The sequence below is a fragment of the Micromesistius poutassou genome, assembly GCF_964030765.1.
Source record: "Micromesistius poutassou genome assembly, chromosome: 2".
Taxonomy (NCBI): Eukaryota; Metazoa; Chordata; class Actinopteri; order Gadiformes; family Gadidae; genus Micromesistius; species Micromesistius poutassou.
The window spans coordinates 2,655,462-2,681,932 of NC_140272.1; the positions used below are offsets into that span (position 1 = coordinate 2,655,462).

The 26,471-nt window shown below is 46.5% G+C and overlaps 3 protein-coding genes across 3 annotated transcripts; 1 reads left to right on the forward strand and 2 right to left on the reverse strand.

Annotated features, from left to right (window-relative positions):
- Positions 1 to 12: 12 nt before the first annotated feature.
- Positions 13 to 2,194, forward strand: cUnh3orf18 (chromosome Un C3orf18 homolog; the record flags this gene model as incomplete). Its single annotated transcript, XM_084463895.1, has 4 exons — positions 13 to 279; positions 665 to 690; positions 789 to 915; positions 2,019 to 2,194. The coding sequence occupies 4 exons, from the start codon at positions 13 to 15 to the stop codon at positions 2,097 to 2,099; spliced, it is 501 nt and encodes a 166-aa protein (XP_084320021.1). The 3' UTR covers positions 2,100 to 2,194.
- Positions 2,195 to 7,379: 5,185 nt separating this feature from the next.
- LOC311339159 (uncharacterized protein) lies at positions 7,380 to 11,498 on the reverse strand (the record flags this gene model as incomplete). Its single annotated transcript, XM_084464529.1, has 5 exons — positions 7,380 to 7,460; positions 8,504 to 8,542; positions 8,676 to 8,726; positions 11,114 to 11,197; positions 11,394 to 11,498. The coding sequence occupies 5 exons, from the start codon at positions 11,496 to 11,498 to the stop codon at positions 7,380 to 7,382; spliced, it is 360 nt and encodes a 119-aa protein (XP_084320655.1).
- Positions 11,499 to 13,349: 1,851 nt separating this feature from the next.
- On the reverse strand, positions 13,350 to 26,459 carry mst1 (macrophage stimulating 1). Its single transcript, XM_084463813.1, has 18 exons — positions 26,201 to 26,459; positions 25,192 to 25,336; positions 24,897 to 25,012; positions 24,357 to 24,471; positions 23,828 to 23,964; positions 22,671 to 22,791; positions 22,017 to 22,135; positions 21,218 to 21,389; positions 20,710 to 20,840; positions 20,365 to 20,467; positions 19,396 to 19,532; positions 19,101 to 19,133; positions 18,876 to 18,996; positions 18,641 to 18,718; positions 18,153 to 18,299; positions 17,699 to 17,805; positions 17,063 to 17,202; positions 13,350 to 15,270 (listed from the first exon to the last, which is right to left on the reverse strand). The coding sequence occupies exons 1-18, from the start codon at positions 26,253 to 26,255 to the stop codon at positions 15,109 to 15,111; spliced, it is 2,139 nt and encodes a 712-aa protein (XP_084319939.1). The 5' UTR covers positions 26,256 to 26,459; the 3' UTR covers positions 13,350 to 15,108.
- Between the last annotated feature and the right edge of the window lie 12 nt (positions 26,460 to 26,471).

The window sequence follows — 26,471 nt, forward strand, 5'->3', positions numbered from 1 at the left end:
GGGGGGGGGGCCATGGCTTCGGCGACCACCACAACGACTGCCGGTTTTCTCTCCACGCACGCCGCGTCTTCTTCTGTGAACCCGTTTGTCCTCGCGACCACGCACGACCGGGGCGACGTCACCTCCAGGACAACCTTGATGACGGTGTCCATTTCGACCAATGAGACGACGGCCTTCAACGCCACGGGGTTCCCGGAGATGCTGGTGGAGGGCGCGGGGATGGGGATGGTGCTGCTGCCCTTCGGAATCATCACTGTGATCGCGCTGGCGGTGGTCATCGTAAGAAACCCACCCTGGTCTAAGTTGAATGCGTTGTTATCTTAGTTAGGGCCGCTCGATTACGGAAGAAATCATAATCACGATTACGGAAGAAATCATAATCACGATTACTTTGGTCAATATTGAAATCGCGATCATTCAAACGATTACTTTTGAGTTTGAAAACATGATGCATTTATTCAGCGTTTCTCTCCAAAAAAAAACACTTTGTAACTGAAAACTTTGAAATTTCCCCTTAAATTTTTTTATAAAAAATGGATTAATTGCACAGCCCTAATCTTAGCAGTGTAACGTATGCACTTTAAAGACACTGGAGGGATGGTCGTGTCTAGTCCTTCTTTGTACAATTCACTGACAATGTTCTTTTAATCTGCACTGCTCTCAGATGCTGTATGTTCGGAAGCGAAAGCGGTGAGTCCCCTGGCCTAGCATGCTACTTTTCCTGTGTAATCCTCCATGACAAGCAGAAGTGTCCATGTTTACAGGGTCCTGTGTTATCTGTGTGACAGGCTGGAGAAGCTGAGGCACCAGCTCATGCCCATGTATAACTTTGACCCAGCTGAGGAGCAGGACGACCTGCTGGAGCAGGAGCTACTGGACCACGGCCGAGACGGCGGCCTGGGCCCCAACAGCAAGGTGAGGACTGCCAGAGCCACACACCGCGTTGGGTTACCAATATGTTTGAGTACAACACTGGGTGAATACAGAGTCCTCGCAACGGATTGTATTTCTGTCTTGATGGAAACAAAAGTCGTCCCTGAATAGTGGATTATTATAAAAAGCGACGTCAGTGCTTTGAGTAACTAAGATGGTTCCTTTAAAAGAAATTCTCTAAGACAGAAGTTATAGACGGTTGTATCAGCAATACACACAATATTAATTGGGCTTCTTTTGCCAAGGCAAATTACAGCTGTTTAGTACCCTAAAGTAACTTTTTGCTGACGTTTAACCAGTTTAACATCTGGTCATTTGTGTTTTTGTGAATCTTATTTTTTTTTTTCTAATTAAATGTTTTTACTTTTCACATAAAAAACTGGTATTGATATTGTGATTTTGCTATTGTTATTGACTATTTTCTTATATTTTCTTTAAGTTTTAACAATGACACAATGGTAAAAGAAAAACATGGTAAAGTATTGACTACACTGTGTGTCTTGAACCTGTTTTTGTTCTTAACTCCTCTTGAACCCTATCATTACATTAATGCCACAGCCACAAACTGCACCCATTTTAATAATCCTAATGCTGGAACACACACGCACACACACTCACGCACACGCACACAAACTCACCCACCCACCCCCACACACACATACACTCAGACCCACCCACCCCCACACACAGACACACACGCACGCGCACACGCACACGCACACGCACACACGTCTCATACACACACACACACACACACACACTTTATCCCTCTACCTTCTTTCTTGACCTGTGTGTGTACTAATACATTTGGTTTCGTTACGTTTCCTTTGTGGTCTTTCAACTCCGATCCTATTAACCCGAAGCACTAAATCCATTTTCATCACCTTTCCATTAACCAACAAATATTAAGAATTTCCTGAATACTGACCTCTTTTTTAAAATATCGCAGAGTTCAAATGTTCTCCTTTTCCCTTTTATGTTCCTTAGATATATGTTTAACCGCCTCATAGCTGCAGAGAAAGCGTTGTTCTAACTTTGAAGTGTACCCCACCCCCCCACCCCCCACCCCCCACCTTACCCCACAGACCCTCACCACCTCCCAAGGCTCCACCCAGAGGCCCAGTCGACTGGTGTTCACAGACGTGGCCAATGCTCTGAATGCGTGAGGAGGACCGCCCTGCTCTGGCCCTCTGGCCTGCTGGATGTCATGGGGCGGCCCTGCTCCTTGCGAGGACCTGTCACTCAGGAGGAGGACCACGGTGGAAAATAAACAGACTGGATGTAAAGGGAGCAGACGATGGGCGCACCGTTTGTGTTTTTAAAGGGTTGTGGCTGGGTGGGGGGGATTCAAATGATGGTACTTTCTCACTTCAACCGTCCCCTTCCTAGTTTCAGCTTCTCGTTTGCACAAACGTCATCTCGGGTGACCGATATTTGGGAATAAAGGGGGGGTTGTATTGATCTTGCACTGTTATTAGTAGTTTCGGCACACACGGACAAAGACACGCCCACCATGTCTGTTGTTATTTATGTTGGTGTCATTGTTGATATATCTGTACCTTTTGATATCTTAGTGCACATTTGGTTCTGAGTGTTTATTGGTTGGGGGTGTGTAGGTTTGGCCGTTTCGTGTTAGGGTTCATTTTGTAGACTTGACATCACTTCCTTTACCGGGCACTTCTTCTTCCAATCAGTGTTTTTGATGATGTGTTGACTGACTGTTTTGAGTGCTTTGTCAAAGTGACACAATAAACCGACTCAAACTCTTCTGTTTGTTTTTTGCTCTAACAAACCCATGACAGAAGTAATTTGGTAACATTTTATTGGCGATATGGCTGCAGATTAAGACAAAAAAATGCAGTATAGGCTCATAAAAAAGGTCACAGGTTGTTTCTGTAAATCAATCTATATCAGCGGATGATGACACATATAAAACGTGCATAATTAGAAAAAGAGTCAAGCACGAAATGAACGGATAAATTCTTAAGTAAAAAACATTTTGACAAAATTCTACTTTTTAATCATTCAAAAGAGTACACATCTAGCGTTGTGACATTTCCACCAACACCCAGAGACACTGTAGCATTGTGAAGTATTTGTATTACTTTGGGCTGTCCCTCAATTTGCAGTGAGATGATCTTTTCTTTTTCAATAACAAGATTGATCACATCAAGATTAATTGTGCGTATGGTTAAAGGTGAGGTATCGTCATGGTAACTAAACACTCTTCTGAGATGCTGTTAACTTGCATTGGAAGTCTATTGGAAAAAGAGTTAAGCAAAATAAATCAGTTCAAAAGGACCAAAAGTAGCCTACAGTAAATCTATTAATGTTTTAGTTGCAGTTCTCCCAATAGTGCTCAAGTTAAGATAATGTTATAGAGTAAAATAAATCCATGGGGAAATTTGATTATTCTGCAATTTGGAGTAGTTTGTGGATAATTCACACATAGGCCTATGCAAAAAAAGAATGATGATAATGATAATATTGATGAAAAACAATGATGAAAAACGAAAAGTAGTCAACCAGCTTTGATTTGAAAAAAAAAAAAAAAGAATTAAAAACGGTAAACGTTAAATTGTTAAAAATGGTTTCCCAAAATATTGTATAAATTATTCTGGACTCTGTCCTAAGTAAATTACCTAGTATGGTTGCATCTTTTAAAAACGTTATTTTGCATCGTTATGAATTACAGTGTAAGGAAAACACATAATGACATATGCAATTGCTGTTGTAAGATCTCAAAGGAGTAAAAGGAGTACAAATAATAATGAGTTCAAGTGAAACTATGAGTTCAGCCTCTACAAATATCTCATTGAGTGGTAAACGAATGGCTGATCGGAGGTGAGGACAACCATGCCAGTCTTGTTTGAGGTTCAAACACAGATTAGGTACAAAACAGACACTGATATTGACAGTTGGATTTCAATGGGAGTCTAATATTTCACAGGTGTCTGGAAAGGAGCTGGTTGGTTAACAACCGTTTTCCAGTGATCAGGGTTAAACCTGTTGCAGGCCCTAAATTAACAGGCTCATTTGTGTCATTTCACCGGCGTTACAATCCAGGTCGCGACCCGGGTTTAACTGGACTCAAGTATGGCGCTAGTCTACCAGTCTAGCAGTACCAGTCGGACACGGGTAACTAGGCTTCGAGCAACACTCAATCAGCCAATCAGTGAGCCGTTCTAGAGACTTCTTTGGTAATACAATAATATTTATGCTGCACACGTAGCACCCAAAAGGCCCAAATAGCCGGCTTACTGATTCAGATTTTGTTCCTAATAGAGCGTCGGATTTGCCAGATTTTGCCAAAACAAACAAAAGATTGAGACGTGGGATTGAACTTAACACCCTTCCCCCTTAGATTCCTGTCAAATGTGTAAACCATGCAATGTGACTCTTGGAAGTTAGATGTGTCTGCACACGTTCGTGAGTTAGAGTGTGTGTGTGTGTGTGTGTGTGTGTGTGTGTGTGTGTGTGTGTGTGTGTGTGTGTGTGTGTGTGTTGATCTGTACTATAAGTGAGGTAGAATGTGAGGTAAATCGGCGTGTATCAGAGGTCTACATGAGGTCTTTGTGTCAAAGCAATTTGTGAACGTCAAATACAGATCGGAAATGCACAACAAACACATCGCAATAATCATATTGATCAGACCCTCCGACAGTTTCCTGAAACGTTTTGTACCTGAGGTTAACATGTGGTGGTAAAGAGAAAAAAACACAACGTAAAAGTATAATCCTGAGTGTAGTAAATTAACATGTCAACATATTTGATATGAAAAGTTGCATTCCAAAAGGTGGTTAACCAGAAATTCCTGAATGATTTATCAATGGCAAATTTGACAAGTAATACATGTTAGATGAGTTAAATTAAGACAATGGGGATAGTAGGCCTTGTGACAGTTGGAGAATGTAGTTATAAGCATTGAACAAAGAAGTTCTCTTTTTCTTCCCAAGAATGGACACCAACATTTTTGGAATCAAACTTGTCATATGTACTTTCATAACAATTTCTTAAGCACACGCCGTAAATATTGTACCACAATAATGTCAGTGTCAAAAATACTCCATTTTGGCACAGTGGGGCTTGGACTCTTAATATACTATGTTGGCGTAAAATAGTAAAATATTAGTTAAATTATGTGAGTGCCAATTTTTCCTTTCTCGTCATCCATCCATCCATCCATCCCTCATCCCTACACACGCTCCATACACTATAGCTGAATTCACACTTTCGTGCGTGTCCCACGTTTGCTAAGATCTGCTCCAGGACTCAGAGACCTGATGTAGATGTTTGCAGAGGTGTCTGCATTAAAGTCTCAGTTATGGTTCCACGTTGACGCAATGCAATGACCACGCAGTCGTTTCGACGCTGTCATGAACCTGCTTTGGTTCTGCATCGGGTTTACATCGGGTTTACGTTAGCAGACCAATCTGGGCGTAGCCTCGACGCAAGGTTACAATTTTTGGGAGGCGCATGTCATGCCCTTTCGGTGGACGCAAGGAGGGTCTGCAAGGAGGTAACGGGTCCGTAAACCCCCTTTGCGTTGCGTCATCCGTGGAACCGTGACTAAAGGCCAATTTCCACCAGAACCGTCACGGAAGCGTCACGGCAGTAAAACGTTCGACGAAGACAATAGAAACCATTATAGTCAATGTAGGATATTCCACTGGATACGGCACGGCACGGAACCGTCACCAAACCGGCACTTCGTTTACGATACTTGCCTCTTCTAATTTTGAAAGTTGCCGGTTCGCAGCCGTGTCTCAGAACACTTCTACAGCCAATCAGTTTGCATTTGCTTATGAATATTCATGAGCTCGACCTCTATGCAATTCACTAACGGTAATATTATACAGTCTATCTATGGTATCAATAGCTAATCAGTGTCACCTTGCTAATGGTTGAATAATACAACAATAACGATGTAGGATTTGCTACAGACTCACAGACAGAATTACTTATTTTAATCTAAAAGCCTACCCGTTTTGAAAACAGTCCAACACACTACGCTTCGAATTCACCCAAGGCTGAATTGAAAGTACATGTTTTTCTAAATGTTGGTCAGGAGGAGGTTGTAAAGTAGTAACTTCGGGCACATCTGTCAAAATAAATGTTTTTTTCTTCCGACGTGTTTACAATCTTTATTCATTCATTGCGCCGCGGCCGAACTGACGGGGATATTCTCTGATATTATGAATCTTAAAGACTGCGTTGGGTCTCAGACTCTCTGGTACTTCCACAACAAGTAAAGACTCATAGTGGGGGTTATCTCGGCCATGGTGGGGAAGGAATTGGGGGAAAGGAACTTTGGCTTTGACTCTGAACAGCGACAGGAGGAGAAAGGGATTGTTGCCGTATGCGGACTCCCAGAGGAGCTCCTCCCGCTGATTGATACATTAACGTTATGAAAAGTCAGTCAGGAGTTCAGTCAGAAGTCAACAGCTGAAATATGGATGATGAATTGTTGATCATCGAGGTGGAAAAACACTGTGTCCTGTCCTGTGACGTCGCAGCCGTAACGTGTCCGGACCGCTTCCAGTGGGGATTGCAGTACGGAACACAGCCGCTTCGCTGCCGTGATGCTTCCGTGACGTTTCCGGTGGAAATTGGCCTTTAGCCTTAACACTTCCCTGTCCCGATAACATGTAGGGACAAGGGGGCAGCATTGCGTTTCAGACCACAAATGTACACAAAACAATGAGTAAATACAGAGACGGAAATGCGAGAGCGAGTCGGCTCCATTGAAAATGTGTTGAAAAAGCTATTTATCCACGTGATAACGGGTAAAATCACTTGTAAAATGCACTGCTGAAAAGCTGTTAGTGTATCGCAACCAACTGAAAATACAGTGATTTGATCTTACCGGGTGGGTTAATTATTAATTATCTCGTGTCTGGCTGTTGGAAACAAAACGCGCATGTTCCCTGGTCGACCAATCAGTGTTTCTTTGCCGCATACCCCAGCAGAGAAGGGCGAATCCTGGCTAAACTCTGGGTGAACTGCACGTTTGTACACGGAGGTCATCACCGGTGAAGGGCCGTGATCTTTGTGGATCTTTGCATACGTGCACGACGGAGAAGTGTGATTTGGGCTTAACACTACACTGTCAGACTCAGACGCACATGCACACACACACACACACACACGCACACACACATGCATGCACACACACACATGCACACACACCCACACACACGCACACACACACGAAGCCATATCACCTCCTATGTGAAACCAAAATTCTTTAAACTGCAAACAATGAATTTATGCACATCATCGACTCAACTAAAAAAAACTAAAACAAACACTACGTAAATATCCCAAGATAGAGACACCACTTTTTTGTAATTCCTCTGAAGCCCCCCGTAGCAGATGTGAGGGCAGATTGCACCCCCATCTGTTTGAGGCCAAACCTTGAGGTAGGTGTAGGAGAAGCTGTCTATCTACTCCACTTCCTCCTCTGCTGGAACCTGAGATGGATGCGGCTCAGAGGGGCCCTCCATGGCCGTGTCTGAAGGAGGGCCCTAGGACAGCAGGGACAAAAAACACAGACTTTGGTTCCTGAGCTGGCTCTGGTATTTGGTGTGGGGTGTGTTCTGTGTGTGTGTGTGTGTGTGTGTGTGTGTGTGTGTGTGTGTGTGTGTGTGTGTGTGTGTGTGTGTGTGTGTGTGTGTGTGTGTGTGTGTGTGTGTGTCTCTCTCTCTCTCTCTTTGTCTCTGCTTCATCTTGTGTCTGTGTGTCTCTCTCTGTATGCGCTCTATCTCTCTCTCTGTTAAATCTTGGGTGGGTGTGTTTGTCACTCTCTCTCGGCTGCATATTGTGTCTCTGTCTCAGTCTCGCTCTGCTACATATTGTGTATGTGTGTGTGCGTGTGTCTCTCGCTCTCTGCATGTTGGGTCTCCACTATCTCTCCATGTTGTGTCACTTTCTTTCTCTCACTCTCTCACTCTCTGTTTCTAGCCTGTGTAAATTCCACAAGCTGTATCGTAAATCACCCGGTACCACAATGACTGCGAGTGTGTTTCTGCGAATCAACAGGTGCCTGCAGGGAAACGGGTCCCTGCTCTTAAAGATCTTAGAGAGTGTGAGGCGAAGGACGGTTATGTCAGGAAGCCGAGAGAACAGGGGAACAGACCAGATTTCCCCTCTCCACATTGACTCACTCTTCCCCTTTGCATGTGTGCACATCTGAAAAAGCGCGTCTGCCCCAACGGTTTCAGTTCTTGAAGTGCCTTTGAGCCCATATGAGAGACGCTGACGGGTGAATGATAGACACGCAAAGATCATCAAGGGAACTGGCTTTTTTTGGGTGGAGATGGTTTGCGTAATGTGTCGATGTGACCGTGGGCAACAAGTGCGCAGCGTTGCTTTTTCCAATATTTTGGGGAATAATATCCAATTGTGTTTGTTTATAGGACACATAAAAGGGTTTGACGTTGAAAACATGGCAATGAATATGATGTGCATTAATTTAACCGTAAATGGAAGGAAACATCAGTTGAAGGTGTTGCGCCTGCATTAGGAATCTAAAAACAAGTGTATGATAATACATTTCATTATATCTCACCTGGTGTTCCTCCGCCTCCACTTGAACTACTTGTTGAGGCTGTGAAGAGATGGGTGATGGGTTTACTGGACATGAAGTACAACGCTGGCCTGCACGGCTGCACATTGATAAAAACATCTGGGGTCATTTCCATTCACTTCTTGTCTCTGCGTGTCAAGAGATCGTCTCCTACCCATTTCCTCGGTCGCCCACGAGGCCTCTTCTCCCGCTGTGGCTCTACTTTCTGCGGCAGAGAGAGAGACAAGTATGTGCTTAAGACGTGTGTTTGAAAGGAGAACTTCTGAGAAGGCTTCTTTTGTTGTTACTCCTTGCTACGGTTAAACAGTTCAGCAGAATTTACAAAAGGATGTACCGTGTTTTGTTTTAGACGGATACTTAAAAATAAACATGAAAGAAAAATCATGCAGAAGAACATAAACCACGGTTAGGTGCTGGTATGAGTTAGCCTGAAACAATGGCGTTCACAATGAGGCACAGTGAGTGACCAATACAGAGACCTTGGGAAATGTTGGATTAGAAATCTGCAAAATAGTAGCTGTGTGCCCATCCCACATTCTGGCCAGGTGCAGGACAAATAAATTAATATAGATATTAATTTAATAATTTAATCAGGCAAATAGTGACTACTCACTATTTTCCTGCAGAAGACCCAACAGGGTCGAAAAGTTGCGTTACATTTTTTATTAAATCAATATGGGAGCTTAATCAGTCCTGCGGACATTAGAATCTGCCCAATTTTAAAACAAACTACCAAAAAATAGAAGTGCAAGATATATGATGACGAAGTCATATATATAATAATAATAATAATATAACATAATATATAATAATAGACAACGTGTATCAGCGTACATTCACACTGGTGCAACAACTATGAATTCTACCAACGGGTTGAGACTAGACCTCCAAATAATATACACATCTTATTCTTTTATTTTAAGTAAAAGGTAGCTGTAATTGGACTGGAGATAGATAATGAGATGGTAAGTACAATATTTACGAAGGTACGAAGGACTTAAAAGGTTTGATATGCAATTTCTTCCGCTAGGGGTCGCTCAACCAAAACAACAACAAAAGACGTCGTTTAATGACATAGTTTAATGACGTAGTTTACTGACGTAGTAACGTAGTAATGTGGGATCATGGGAGTTGTTGTCTTCACCAGCATTGCCCGTGAAAATCTATCTGACGTGACTCAGGCAGTAATCATGTTCACAGTGACGAGTGTGTGCGCGTGTGGAAGACATCGGATATTCCACAGATATTCGCGCTCTGAATTACAGCGATATGATACGGGGAACTAAAGACTTGATCCCCGGTATGAGTGTGTGTAGAGGAGGAGACGGTCAGGGAGCAGCACTCCTCTCCATAGAGCCATCGTTTGGTTCATATATCTACACAACAGGGCATCAAAGTACCCTTTCCTCGACAGCAGCCTAACTCAAATTAAATTAAATCAGAGCGACTAGCTTTTCAAAAGGTTCCCAAAGGATTGAAATATCTGTTTCTGAGTGTTTCCCACTAGGTCTACAACAGTGAAGTGCAGGACAACTGAGAGGCCAATGGAGCTCTAATTTGGGTGTCACATATAATACAGATTAAACTGACGTTCAACGCATGTGTACATGGGTGGCACTATCGCAGACTTTTTTCACACCAGGAAATCGCCTACAATACAAATACATTAGTATTCGAGGTTGAGATTGAGAGATCGAGATTGAGATTTAGACCGTGAAGGAGTTTTTTGGTGGTATTATTTTTTTCAATGTATGGGAAACACTATCGATCGCAGATGGCGTTGTTCTCTCGGACTGATCTTTTTATAAACATAAAATAACCCGTTAAAGTTTGTGCGTGAAACACTGCAAAGCCAGTTGTCAAAGTAGCACATCTTGGTAAACACATTTGATATTGAATTATCATATTAATAAATGAGGTCTCAACTGGAGTACTGTTTCCTGTGATTCCCCCGGAAATTAGGGAGTAGAGGTCTTATGATGCCATTGACATGCGACTAAATGTAACGGATGTTAACGTGAATAAAAATACGTATTTCTCTGCGTTTGAACATTGTTGGAAACAATTTGGACAATGTAAGTCAACTTCTCAACAAAATATATACCATAGGTTAGGTCATTTTAGGATGTTTAAATGCAGAAATGTCACATACTATACCTTTAATTGAATGCTGCTGTCAAATAATAGCCAGCCCTGAGTTTCCTTTTTATGTTACTGTTAAAATATGTAGAGCATATTTTACTTTGCTGCCATGAAAATATACCCTTGCCTACAGGTTAAAGGTCTGAAGAATATTGACAATCGGTGACTGACAAACGTACCAGCAGCGACACAATGCTTCGGTTTACATTCAGGATTTGGCCCCAAAGTTTCTCAACTACTCTGCTCCAATGACAATCTGGGCTGTACTGAACTGTACCTCTTATTAGGCTGGGCTCCTAGCCTGAGTGTCCAGTATGCCGCTCATTGGAGTTACCACATTATAACTGACCAAGATGAGCAACGCTGATTTGAACGGAGGCGGCTTGTTTAGACCGATGAGGCGGTTAAGGCGGCTGTGTTGGCCAGAGCACCCTAAGCGACATGCTGTACCTTCAGTGGTGTGCGGGGGCCCTTGTCCTTGCTGCCTTTGGGTCTTCCTCTGGGTCGCTTCGGGATCGGAGGCCCCGTATGTTCCTAGAAGGAGAGCGCATGGGAGCGGGGCCAGATTGCTGAACTGTAGTCTACACATAGGAAAACTGCACAGAGGAAAACCCAGTGTGGCGGAGGAGTTGCACATAACTTTACGACGGGGGAAGATTCCGCTTCATAAAAACCGTGGTAGGCTCATAGTAAAAAGACCCAAATCCCCGATCTGGAAAAGGGCTCCCACCTGCGGCAGTTTGCGAGGTCGACCCCGGCCCCTGCGCGGAGGCTCGGCAGATGAAGGGCCGCTGCCTGGCTGGAGAGAGGGCTCCTCAGTCCCAGAGGTATTCATGGTGTCCACTAGCTGCGGGGAGCGTGGGCATCGAGGCCCCACCCAAAGGCCTCAAGGGCGGGGGTAGCACCTGAGCACACTGGGGGAACCTGGGCACAGGGCATAAGGAAGGGTAAGCAAGGTTATTACAGTTTATTATTTTTAAGCTCATTCTTCACATAATGCCCACCTCTGCATTTTTTTTTGGTATTCAATAGTTATTTCCGATCCACCTATCAACCAATGATTTTAAAGCGTCACGGAAAATCCATGCAGTATACCATTTGCAGTGCAAGCGTGAGAACTGCTTATGTATAGCCTATATATACATGTCTTGGCACAAGTCGCTGCAGGTTCATCTGTACACAGACAGGGGTTTGGCAAACGCAGGGAAACATGAGAATGGTCTGCAGTGACTAAAAGTAGCACAGATATTCACAACTCAATATACCATCCAAAACCGAGATCCAGGCTATAGCCGTCCCATCCTCTTATCCGGTCTCTGCCGGTTATCCGGCCAACTGCTTGTTTACGGCATGCGATGTCACGGAAAACTGTTAAGCCAAATTGATGCTCCAACATTAATGAACCATTTCTAGACCAAACATCCACGAGCTTTCTGCTGTCTCGCTCCTAAAGAATGCGCAGAGCAGTAATTGCCGACGGAGCTCCAAGCCCGCTGCATTGAAGCAGGAAGTCCTCTGAGATGTATGCACAGTCGCTGAAAACAAGACGATCCTTAATAAACGTGTACGGAGTCACACAATCGCCCCAGCAACTCTGCAACGGGACACCATCCACTGACCTAAAGGGTTTTTGCCAATGAAGAACGGGACTCAATGCACTTTTTCCATAAGGGGCGAATTTTTAACACATCAACTTTCTTTAAAGCGTTCGCAGCTTGTTGTGTTCAACATTTCTCGGGAGTGTGTTCATTACGTTCCGACTGTCACATTCAGCACCAAAACAAGAGTCAGCCATCAAGGTACAGGCGAAACGTGCACTCACCACATCCCCAGCGCAGGCTCGTTCACTCAAATGTACTTTTATTGCACTGAGATAAGTCGTCCATAATATAATCGTCCTTAATCTCCAACATATCCATTTATGGTTTAACCATAACACAAAAAATAAAAGATACAGGTGCAAAAGTTCTATATGCAACTGGTATCTCATATGCCATCCAAGTCCAGTAACAAGTGATAGAAACACAATCACTCAATGTTAACTTACCTTTGTACAACAAAATGTGGTTTGTCGTGTTTGCACCTGGAAGTTCAAGCAGTCATCCTATGGTTTCTGGGAGTGAAGTATCGAACTTGGGGGAGACAGGCAATGTCTCGCTCTCCCTTCTTTGACCGGGAATGTTGGTTATCTCCAGACGTACAGTCACAAACCCCCAAGCTGAAGTATAATAGGGCTTGTAACAGAGCAGTATGCATTGCATACTTTCTCTATTAAAGCATGTTTCAAGAGGGATCGGCAGAGGAGGGGTTAAATTGGTCGATCCCGCCCCTCACACACATTGGACCACCCATTCAACAGCCAGTTCATAAAAAACGAATATTTGCATTGACTTACATAGGCTACTGTCCCATAGTCACATTTAACGGCCAGGGTGGAGCATACATTTTTGCTATAGTTTTTTCTTTTTCTTGTTATTGGTTTCAGTATACATACAAATACATATAGGCTACAAAGAAACAAGCACATATATTATTATTTTGAGCTTGAGAATGGTGATTGAGTTTGGATGGGGAACCTGAATATTTAACTATGAAACGGGTTTCCCCTTTAAAAAATGTATGTTTCTTCACCCCATGTGGTTTTCCCAGCAAAACTTAAGTCATATCAATAAAGACAAGAAAGCACTTATTTGTCACGCAATTACTCATTTATTCAACATTTTAGTCAACTTTACCAGAACCTGTATACAGCTGTAATTATCAGTTCGAATTCACAGTCATACGTGTATTTGGTTTGCTATCTACTTTAAATATTACTACCATAAAGGTAAGATGGCATCAGATACAATCAAGTTTATGTGTACTAAAAAGTGAGCAAATGCTAGTTTTGAACAGACGGCTTGATATCAGTCAGGACTCGCCAATCGTTGTACGTAAAGTGCAACCATCATGCCCCAGAATCTTTACATCTGAAGCGGCAAAACAAAGCTCTGTGCAACTTGTGTGTGAGGGGGAAGAATCAGAGGAGCGAGAGAGAAAGTCAACCAGAGAGAGAGAGCGAGAGAGAGAGAAAGTCAACTAGAGAGAGACGGAGAGCGAGAGACAGAAGGAAGGACAGAGAGAGAGAGAGTTCAGTGGCCTGTAGCCGGCTGTGTGTCTGAGGTTCTGTTGGACTCTGATCTTGAGGTTTATTTAAGCTGAATTCCAACGGGCTCATCAGGACCGGGGTACAGAAATCCTCCTATAGAATAGACAGGAATGTGCAGCGCGTACAGTTCTGCATAAGGCACAATGGCATGTCTTTAGAGGGGGGGAGGCATCAAAAGACAGCCAGAGGAGGGATTTCTTCAGTGGCTGGGGGCAAAGAAGGTATTTCAGACCTCCATTCAACACCAGAGAGAGAGAGAGGGAGAGGGAGAGGGAGAGAGAGGGAGAGGGGGGGAGAGAGAGGGAGAGGGGGGGAGAGAGAGAGGGGGAGAGAGGGAGAGAGAGAGAGGGAGAAGGGGGGAGAGAGAGAGAGAGAGAAGGAGAGGGAGAGGGAGAGGGGGGGAGGGAGAGAGAGGGAGAGACAGGGAGAGAGAGGGAGAGGCAGAGAGAGGGAGTCGGAGAGGGAGAGAGACTGACTGGGAGAGAGATTGACACAGAGAGAGATATGGAGATAGAGTGAGAGAAAGAGGGAGAGACAGGGAGAGAGAGGGAGAGGCAGCGAGAGAGAGACAGAGACAGAGTGAGTGAGCGAGAAGCATACTGTTTTTGCAGTGAGGATTGAGAGAATATTTTCAGGGGATATTGGACGTTTGAAAGGCCCTCCCTTCCCTGAACCGCCATATGACTTTGATTCTATGGTAATTAGTCATTCTGCTCTCTGAAAGATGAGGAATTAGAACAACTCATTAAAAATACAACCCGTATTTTTAATGAGAGCACAACATCTTCCGATTTCCTGTAAGCGCAACAAATACAGCAGATGGAAATGAGTCTGTGCAGTTGTTTTAGCTTTCAAATGAAAACACATTGTGCCAACACTTAGATAAACATAAAGGCAAATATGAACACATTCAAACTTATTGTAAAAGTATGTTCTGTGTTAACGTAACCAATACATGACACAGTTTTCATTGGAAATGTGTTAATATATTTAGAGCTAAAACAATGACTTTACCACACATTTGTATGCAGCCAGACTTCTAAGTTGTGCTATCGAATAGCTCCCTATGTGTCTAGTGCTACACATTTTGCAAATATACACAAACATTAAATGTTTCTTTTTGTAGCTTCATACTTAGGAAAATAAAAGATACAGGTTGTTTAACACGACGTAGGAAACAAAGCAAGCCTGTCAATGGGCAGGTGTTCTGGGGCGTCACCCCCCTGTGTGTGGGTGTGTGTGTGTGTGTGTGTGTGTGTGTGTCAGTCCCACCCCGGGGCGACGCCTGGGGTCGTCTCTAGGTCATCCCCATGACCTTCTTGATCCAGTCCACGTAGACGGACACCCTGATGAAGATGTTGGGCTGGCCGGGGTGGCCGCAGCGCCTCATGGGAATGATGACGCCCTCCAGCACCCAGCAGTCGCTGTTCTGACACGCCAGGGGCCCGCCGTAGTCCCTCTGCCGAGCACAACACACAGGCATGAACGCACGCACACACACGCGCACGCACAACACACAGGCATGAACGCACGCACACACACACACACACAGGCATGAACGCACGCACACACACGCGCACGCACAACACACACAGGCATGAACGCATGCACACACGCACGCACACACACAGGCATGAACGCATGCACACACACGCGCACGCACACACACGCGCACGCACACACACAGGCATGAACGCACGCACACACACGCGCACACACAGGCATGAACGCATGCACACATGCACACACACACACACACACACATGAACGCATGCACACACACACACAGGCACACACACAGGCATGAACGCACGCACACACACACGCACACACAGGCATGAACGCATGCACACACGCACACACACACACACACACACGCGCAGGCATGAACGCACGCACGAACGCACGCACACACACACACACACACACACACACACACACATGAACGCATGCACACACACACAGGCATGAACGCATGCACACACACACACAGGCATGAACGCATGCACGAACGCACGCACACACACACACACACACACACACGCGCAGGCATGAACGCACGCACACACACACACACACACACACACACACACGCGCAGGCATGAACGCACACACGAACGCACGCACACACACACACACACACACACACGCGCATGACCGCACGCACACACACACAGAGGCATGAACGCACGCACACACACACACACACGCGCAGGCATGAACGCACGCACGCACACACACACACACACACACACACACACACACACACGCGCATGAACGCACGCACGCACACACACACACATGCATGACTGCACGCACACACACACACAGGCATGAACGCACGCATGCAAGCACACACGTGCAAACACACACACACACACACACACACATACACACACGTGAATACACACGCACACAGGAACCCATGAAAACACACACACACACACACATGAACACACACACACACACGCACACACACACACACATGAAAGCACACATACACATACACCTGCACACACACACACACACACACACACATGCACAGGGACACATGAACGAACATCCACCCACACACACACACAAGCACATGCGAACGCACATGCACACAGGCACATGCACACACACACACACACACACACACACACACACACACACAACGCACAAGCAAACAAACGTATGTCCACACACGTCGCAGACATACACACAGACGCTGAATTTATGCTTGAGTGGCAACGAGTTGTATATTTTAATCTGTTTGTAATTCTTCACTTTGTTCATTTTTTTTTCCACTGCAGCCATCACTTTTGTTCAAGGATCATGATTTAAGACCCCATGGCTCCGATCAGCCCGAGGCTCTTTCCATTCTCGTCTTAACGCATTGGGTGTGTGCCTCTGTAGAAGTTCCCAAAGAACCACGAGGGGAAACCTCACTGTGGACTCGTCAACTCAGAGGAGGTCATATTTGAGGTGCTGAAGAAGAGATTCCCTCCAAACTACCTTCCAAACAATTATAGAATAAGACTCACTGGACGGGTTTTTATCACATACACATGTAGATAATAATATATTATAATACTAAAACAATAAAGCGACTAAAGTGTCCCCTTCCTGAATCGTATCCACTACACTGCTGCCTGTGCTTTGAGTCCACCGTCGACAGTGACGGGACGCAGATCAACTGCTGCTGCTGACTGACACATTGGGGTCAGTGAACGTCTTCTCTGGCCCCCACCGCCCCGGTCGGAACCTACCTCACAGGCGCCCACCCCGCCCTGGAAGGAGCTGGTGCACATCTCGTTCTCCCGGACACGGCCCCGGAAGTACTTGTTGCACTCCCGGTTGCTGAGGACCGGGATTTGGGCCACGTTGAGCACTGACTCATCGCCCGTCCCTTCAGCCAGAGAGACGAGACGCAGGGGGGTGAGCGACCCGCCCATGGTGGAGGTTGAGGTGTGTGTGTGTGTGTGTGTGTGTGTGTGTGTGTGTGTGTGTGTGTGTGTGAGTGCGTGCGTGCGTGCGTGCGTGCGTGAGTGAGTGAGTGAGTGTGTGAGTGAGTGAGTGAGTGAGTGAGTGAGTGAGTGAGTGAGTGAGTGAGTGAGTGAGTGAGTGCGTGCGTGCGTGCGTGCGTGCGTGCGTGAGTGAGTGAGTGAGTGAGTGAGTGCGTGCGTGCGTGCGTGCGTGCGAGCGTGCAAGCGTGCAAGCGTGCGTGCAAATATAGAGACTACAAATTTAAAGAGATTTAAAAACATGATGGCTTTGTTAATGAACACTTAGACTAGGCTGCCACTCTACACTCAGATATTATAGATCACATTATGCACCACAGCCTGCGCATTAAGGACGGTGCCGGAGTGAGAGGTGGGGGTGGTAAAGAGTGAGTCCCTCACCTTTGGTCTCCCCCCAGCCGGCGATCTCGCAGTACGTCCCCTCGGGTACGATGTAGCGCTCAGGAGGAAGACAGATCTGGGAGATGCGTTGGTTGATCTGGACGGCGCTGCGCAGAGACACGGTGAAAACAATCTCAATCTGGGTGTTCTTTACAGTTTACGTCATTGCTGTGTGTTCGTGTGTGTGTGTGTGTTAGCTTATGGTGTGTGTGCCTGTAGAGTGTCTCTTGATGTGTGTTTGTGTGTGTGTGTGTGTGTGTGTGTGTGTGTTAGCTTATGGTGTGTGTGCCTGTAGAGTGTCTCTTGATGTGTGTTTGTGTGTGTGTGTGTGTGTGTGTGTGTGTGTCTTAGCTTATGTCGTGTGTGCCTGTAGAGTGTCTCTTGATGTGCGTGTGTGTGTGTGTGTGTGTGTGTGTGTGTGTGTGTATACTATGTCTGCGCAAGTAGTACACACTATTCCAACTGAAGCATGACAAGCTGAGACTCTGAGGGTCCGCAGACGATCTTGGTGAGGGGTATGGTCTCCACGCCGGGCTCCCCTTCTTTGGGGTCCCGGAACAGGGTGCCCATCATGGCCGAGTAGCCCGGGAGATCCACGTAGCTGTCGGGGTGAGGATGCACACCGGGAGTTATGGTACATGTTGAATGGTCTGCGTTTAGAAACCGTTTTCCCGCTCTGTGGCCGCTCAATGCACTGACCAATCAGCGCCTCCCATTCATTCATTCATCCATTCATTCATTCATTCATACGCACATTCATGCGACAGCCAGCCCGCCGGGGGCAACGAAGTTAGGTTCGTCAGGGACACCGTGACACACACAGCTAGGAGGAAACGGGGATCTAACCAGCAAACCTCCGCCTGCCAGATTTGGACTCATTTGACCTGCTGAACCGTTGGTGTAACCAAGCGATGAGAGGAGCTGTAGGAGCGTGAAGGTTACCATGAGGAGAAGCACTGCTTGGTGCTGATCACCCATCTGGGGTCCACCAGCGACCCGCCGCAGAAATGGTTTCCCTTCCTGCAGCATGAGAGAGAGTCACATGGCATCAGACGGGTCGGGGAGGGGGTGTTTTTGTGTGTGTATGTGTGCGTGTGTGTGCGTGTGTGTGTCTGTGTGTGTGTGTGTGGGGGGGGGACGACGACGACTAGGGGTTGGCCCAGCACACCGTCCTTACCTGTCCCGGAGGCTCACACTCCAGGGCGAGTTCCCGGGAACGCCGTTCACTATGCGTAACCTCCGCATGATGTCGGGAACTCGATCGTCCCGCTTCCCGCACTCGCTGAAGCGCGGCTCCTCTGTGGGGCCGCAGGAGACGACACGCGCACAGTCAGTGGCTGGGACGGTTCCACCGGCGCCATGGCAACATGAATACGCAAAGGTTGATCGTTCAGATACCCACCTGCCGGCTCATTAATGGGGAACTTTTCGCCAGCTGAATCGGAGGAAACAGGACCTTACTGTTATTGCAGCATTGTAATCATTATCACGGTACGATATTATTGACGGCATGTAGCGGTGCAGCAGTGTGTATGATATCCTTGTTGTTATTGTGATCGCGTCAGTCGACATAAAGCGCGGTGAGGTGCGTCGGTGAGTTCTCTGCGTCGTCTCCCTCTCTGAGCGGGAGGATCTCCGCTGGGGTCAGGGCCGCTAGGAGAACACCGCAGGGCAAAGGTCAGAGGGGGGGCGCGCACCGCATTGTTTGATGGCGCAGTAGTCAAACTCCGTCTTGGAGTCGGTGGTGTAGCACCAGGGTCCGTGCTGGTCCCCGTCCGGGTTGCGGCAGTAGTTCTCCGTCAGGTTGGCGTCCGGGTGGGTGCTCGGGTTGATCCTGGGACAGCCACAACGACCCCCGAGTTAATGGTTATGACCTTTAACCCCCCCCGGGGCACCACCTGGCGTGTCACAAGCGACCCCTAGGTTGTTCAGCTCGGCTGGGACGCGCTGCCGTGGTAACAGACGCAAAGGAGCGCCGTGGTCACCGGACACGCGGCTCTTTGAAGGTCCAATGTTATACCAGCGGGTGTGAGCGGGATTAGCCGTTACACGCCGTTTTGAAAATCGGCCTCTTCTGACATCACAAGTGGGCGTGTCCACCTAGATGTGTGCTGAATAGATCAGTCTACCAGCCTACCCAGTGGACAAACGTTGCTTATCTATCCAGCACACATCTAGGCGGACACACCCACTTGTGATGTCAGAAGAGGCCGATTTTCAAAACGGCCTGTAACGGCTAATCACACTCCCACCTGGTGGTATAATATGGGACCTTTAAATCTGGATGGTGAGGACCTGCCTCTGCTCAGCACTTCACTCATAAAGGACGACATCCGTCTTTGTACGTTGGTTTATGTATTCATGTATGAATGATATGAACCAGCACTCCCATGATTCACATCTAGAAAGCTTTTGGAAGAGGGGAATGAGGACTTCCCCAACTGTCGTTTTTTGGTCTAATGTAATTAAAGTTCATCTTTCTCCAATGTCTCGTTGTCGAGGCAACACTGACAACTTCCACAATAAATGTAACTTAATATTTCCACCTGGTTCCCGTCAAAGTTTGGGAACCAATGAGGTCAAACCTCGGGTCCATTTCTAATAGCACAGCATAATCTAGTTATATTTAAATCAGAAGGCATTGATGGATTATAGTTGATGTTTACTTTGTTTGGTGGGGTATGTTCACGTTCCAGTTCTGACAAGTGATCCCCTTGCGTGTCTTGCGCACCATGCCTTTGTAGTTCTTCCCGTTTTCGTGGTAGCAATCTAAACATGGATACATTTAACACATACCTTTTGATTATTTGCAGCCTTTTTTTTATATAAGCAGGCTGAATCACTGAGATGCTCTGCTTTCAAACAACAATAAAATAGTTTACATTATTTTAGCCTAGACATTTAAGTCTCCGTTTTAGAGTTCACAACTTGAACAATCGAAAAAAACTAAAGACAACCGTGTCACTATATTGTGTGTAATGCACGCTGTAGACCAGCAGGGGGCACTGCACCTTCAGCTTCGATGTCGTCTGCGCAGCGTTTGATCTGTAAGCAAAGCGCGGTCCTCATCTCAGGCACAGATGTGAAGCACCAGGGAGCCTCCGATCCATCTGGGTTCCTGCAGTAGTTCTCCTCCAGGCCCCTGGACGACACAACGTTACTCTGCATGAGCCACAGAGGCTATAAACATGCACTTCATTGGTTCTTCGCTAGTGTGTAAGTGGCATCATAATCATTAATCAAGTTGAGCCAATCAAGGCTGAACAATGAGTTTTTCAATGATTTGAGTCAATGATGGGGAGTAATTGTGCGCCACGGGAAGAGTTTAAAACCTAAGAGGCGTTGAGTCAAAGATTAACACTTACACACACAAACAAACACACACACACACACACACACACACACACATACACACGAGCACACACACGTTCCCACCCACCTTCCCATACACACGCAAACACACACACACACACACACACTAACACACACAAATGCACACACACGTCCAGATCCACTCACTTGCATTCGTATGTGTTGGGGTAGAAGGGGTGCTCGTGGGGGTACTGGGCGTCCCAGCGCTGGCAGGGGATCCCTGAGGTGGTCTCGTTGATGCGCCCGCGGTAGTCCTCCCCCCGGCTGCGGAAGCAGTGGGTGGTGTAGCTGGAGCGATGGCGCTTCTTAGGGACGGCGGCTGGCGGGGCCGACCCATAACGTAACATAAGGGAAAAGGGTTTCAGTTTGACATCAATGAGTGGGGACTGAGGTGTGTGACTTCAGCTAAACCTGTTGTTCAGTCAATTGGCTATAATAGTCAATATAGAAATATATATGTAAACATACTTACCTACAGGTGTATGAGTGTGTGTGTCTGTGTGTGTGTGTGTGTGTGTGTGCATGTGTGTGTGTGTGTGTGTGTGTGCGTGCGTGCCCGTGTGTGTGTGTGTGTGTGTGTGTGTGTCAGTACGTGCCTGTGTGTGTGTGTGTGTGTGTGTGTGTGTGTGTGTGTCAGTACGTGCCTGTGTGTGTGTGTGTGTGTGTGTGTGTGTGTGTGTCAGTACGTGCCTGTGTGTGTGTGTGTGTGTGTGTGTGTGTGTCAGTATGTGCCCGTGTGTGTGTGTGTGTGTGTGTGTATGTGTCTGTCTGTGTCTGTGTCTGTGTGAGTGCTTGCATCTGTGTGCGTGTGTGTGTGTGTGTGTGTGTGTGTGTGTGTGTGTGTATGTGTCTGTCTGTGTCTGTGTCTGTGTGAGTGCTTGCATCTGTGTGCGTGTGTGTGTGTGTGTGTGTGTGTGTGTGTGTGTGTGTGTGTGAGTCTTCTTACAGCACTTGCTGATCTCACAGCTCTCTCTCTCCACCTCCTGGTCCGTGGTGTAGCACCAGGGGACGGGCGAGGCGTCCGGGTTCCGGCAGTAGTTGTCATCCAGGCTCTTGTCCGGGTACCTGAACAAACAAACAAACAAACAAACAAAGCGTACACACACACCCACGTATGTTACACACCGGCCAGCTGCAGCGCTGCATGGCTGACCCACAGCTGTACAGACCTCCCCTCATACAGGGGCTTTATGTTCAGGAAGAATGACTCGGAGCACAGGGTTTTAAAATGTACATGTAAATTGGTTATAGAGCATGTCTTACAATAAAAACACACACACACACACACACTTTTCAAACAGCTAAAGCAAGTGTTAGACAGTTTCTTTTCATTTGTCGTTTTCATTGTTTGCAAATATTGCTTAATTATGACGGTCCACTTCTTTCATCATTTCATTTTATTGTTTATTAGTGCTTATTTTTTCTCTTTTTCTTTACTTGTTCGCAATAAACATATTTTCAATTCAATCGAAAACATACATTCAACATTGTTAAACATTAAAAATGACACATCTGTTACACGGGTCTAATGCTGGTGTCCGTTTCCGTGGGCACCCGGTGGGCGTGCGTGAGAGGAGCGGGGGGGGCCAGAGGGACCTACTTCTCTGGCTGGTAGATGTGCTGCTGGGGGTACTGCTGGTCCCATCTCTGGCACTCTCTGCCGCTCACCGTGTGGTCCACCTGGCCTCGGTACTCCTCGCCGTTACACGTGATGCACACCTCTGTGGACACACCCACCACAACACACACACACACACACACACGTTACACACACCTCTGTGGACACACCCACCACAACACACACACACACACACGTTACACACACCTCTGTGGACACACCCACCACAACACACACACACACACGTTACACACACCTCTGTGGACACACCCACCACAACACACACACACACACACACACGTTACACACACCTCTGTGGACACACCCACCACAACACACACACACACACACGTTACACACACCTCTGTGGACACACCCACCACAACACACACACACACACACACGTTACACACACCTCTGTGGACACACCCACCACAACACACACACACACACACACGTTACACACACCTCTGTGGACACACCCACCACAACACACACACACACACACACGTTACACACACCTCTGTGGACACACCCACCACAACACACACACACACACACACGTTACACACACCTCTGTGGACACACCCACCACAACACACACACACACACACACGTTACACACACCTCTGTGGACACACCCACCACAACACACACACACACACACACGTTACACACACCTCTGTGGACACACCCACCACAACACACACACACACACACGTTACACACACCTCTGTGGACACACCCACCACAACACACAGTTGTGATACACACCTCTGTGGACACACCCGCCACAACACACACTCCTGATGCACACCTCTGGTGTCACACCCACCACAACACACTCCTGATACACACCTCCAGGGAAGTCGAAACCAGAATACTACAGCCACTCGCGGACACATTTAGCATCACGTTATACATGATAGAGAGTGAGGGGCGGCTCGTACCGACTTTGCAGTGGGGAGACAGCCTCACGTTATACATGCTACGGAGTGAGGGGCGGCTCGTACCGTCTTTGCAGTGGGGAGACAGCCTCACGTTATACATGATAGAGAGTGAGGGGCGGCTCGTACCGACTTTGCAGTGGGGAGACAGCCTCACGTTATACATGCTACGGAGTGAGGGGCGGCTCGTACCGTCTTTGCAGTGGGGGATATTGCAGCTCTCGTAGCGGCGCTCCGGGTCGGTGGTGTAGCACCAGGGGCCGATGCGGTCCCCGTCCGGGTTCCTGCAGTAGTTGAGCTCCAGGCCGTTGTCCCCGGTGGGAGTCCACCTGCAGGGCCGGGAGAGGGGCCATGAGGGAGCTGTGGTGCCGGGCGTCGGGGGGGGGAGGGGGGCAGGTGTAGTGGAGGAAAGAAGTCCCACTAAGCAGGTCTCAGAGAGATACAAGAAGGACTTGACTGAAGATGAAGAAGGGAAGGAAGGAAGGAAGGAGGGAAGGAAGAGAGAAAAGGAGAACGAAATATAGAATGAGAGTGAGAAAGAAAGACAGAATAAATGAATGAAAGAAAGACAGAGTAAGAAAGAAGGAAAGAAAGAATAAATTAAGGTATGAAAGACATAGTGTAAGAAAGAAAGAAAGAAAGAAAGAAAGAAAGAAAGAAGGAAATAATGAAGGAAAGACATCATGAATGAACAGCATCAATCAACAGAAAGAAATCGGACCTGTGATCATGGGGAAACTTTGACCACCACTGTTGACAAGTGTGTCCACTTCTTGTTGTGAACACCTTCCCCCTGTAGTCTTCTCCTTTTCCCACAATGCACTTCCTCACATAGACTGAAATCAAACAGTAAAAACAGACCAACAACACAGACAACATCAGATAGGAAACACACTACAACCACATAAACCTGAATGACTTTGACGTCTCCAGGCGGTCCTGAGGGGGGGGGGGGGGGGGGGGGGGGGGGTGAAGAAGACGTCTTTCCAAACATTTGTAGCCAACTCAATAGTTGCAATGTTCTTTGCTTGAGGGTTACTATTTTATTTATTTTTACTTCATTCTAACCTGTTGATACAGATGGATAAACATACACTTGTTTAGGACAACACGGCACAGCACGTTGAATGGTTCTTAACATGGCCTTCTGCCCCAAAGAGACCATGTCACTGGTCCCCAGCCTGGCCCCCCTAGATGAAACAGTCTAGAACCGCCACTGAAAGGCACGACGCCTTATGTAACCATCGTGACACAATCTTACCCTTTTTCTCATAAAGGTCGCAGTTTACATTTCTCTTCACCTCCGCATTGCTGCCATCGCCCACCCAGGGCAAGTGTTTGCAGGTAATGGAAGGTCGCGTCTCATAATTGAAGGCTCTGGAGTGAAAGGTGTGTTTATGGTTATCCATGTTTACATACAGGAATGTTGTAGTTGTTATTATGCATTTTAATAAATACCAGAGGAGCATGTGCGTGCGTGTGTGTGTGCGTGTGCGTGCGCGTGCGCGTGCGTGTGCGTGTGCGTGTGCGTGTGCGTGTGTGTGTGTGTGAGTCACCTGCAGTCGAGCGATAGGGAGCATCGCGTGGCACAGTCCTCCAGGGTGAGTCCTTCCGTTATGAGCGCCAGCGCTGAGTTCCATGGCGTGGGGACTAGCTCCCTGCCCTCAGAGCGCTGGAAGTCATTCAGTGGACTGCGATACACTATAGCAAAACATGAATCATGTTTCTATAATCAGCCAATGCTAATCAATGCTATTATAAATTGTACTCCGTGTTTGTGTGTAAGCCCGTGAACGCTGGCACCTAGAAAACAACGCGTTGGCAGCAGACCTGCACACATAACCTTTAGACCAAGAGAAGACTATGCAACTAATGGAAAAAACTTTGCGACCACACTGCAATGACACACTGGCTTTTCTGGCCACATAATTATATCCCTGATATTACTATTGTTATAAGGCGTCTGTGAAACGTGGGCTATATTGTGTTAGACGACATACAATCCATCATACAATTGTGACTCTTTAGTTTTAGTTTAGTTTTATTTCTTTGTGCAAGATAAACGAGATTAAAATAACAAAAAAGATGCACATAGATATACATAAATGCATGGGTGGGACAAAAGAAACCCCAGAGGGCTTATAAAGGATGCCCACCTAACATTAAATTACCATAAGGTAAGGTAAATAAATTTATGTTTGCATTTTAATTAGCCATTGAACTATTATTACAGTTAGTCTGTTAATACATAGGCCATAATGACGTCGCACAATGAAGCACAATGAAGTGAGAATCCCACTGATTGGGATTCTCCTGAGTTTCCTTTCCATTCTGATTTGAGATATGTAGGACTTTTAATAAAAGAAAATCACTGGGACATAGTCAATGACCATGAATCGAGTTTGAAATATAGAGACTACTGTAGGCCTATAACTTATGATATTATATTGATACATGGATGGGTTGCATCAGCATATCCCTAGCGTAATGGCATGTCATGATTATTAAAATGTTGGATTATTATGACGTTTTATAACATCTTCGCGTTGAATAAGCCTTTCTTACCTGTAGACATTCCGCAGCAGACGGTCAGGAGCAGAGGGAATAACAACAGTATCATGGTGGCCTTTGTCGTGTGTGTTACGCGTTGATACGATCAAGAAACGGTCAGTCGAAGAGTAGTGTTACTTTTAGATTTAAATTCGACCTAAAGATCAGTTATGCTTAAGCCACCATTCCACTTCATAACCGGAACATCCGAAAATCATAAAACACCTAAAGTTTCTGAAAGCCACGAGGAGCGCAACTATGGAAGACATAAAATATTGACTTCGAT

What these genes read in the sequence shown, in the direction of transcription:
- mst1 (XM_084463813.1), bottom strand. Translation starts at nt 26,255, where the DNA reads ATGATACTGTTGTTATTCCCTCTGCTCCTGACCGTCTGCTGCGGAATG. An exon ending in AAGCAGTGCTTCTCCTCATG is followed by an intron (nt 18,300 to 18,640) that starts GTAACCTTCACG and finishes TCACCCCGACAG; the next exon opens with CTACGTGGATCTCCCGGGCT. An exon ending in CGGCTGGGGGGAGACCAAAG is followed by an intron (nt 17,203 to 17,698) that starts GTGAGGGACTCA and finishes CTCTGGCTGAAG; the next exon opens with GGACGGGCGATGAGTCAGTG.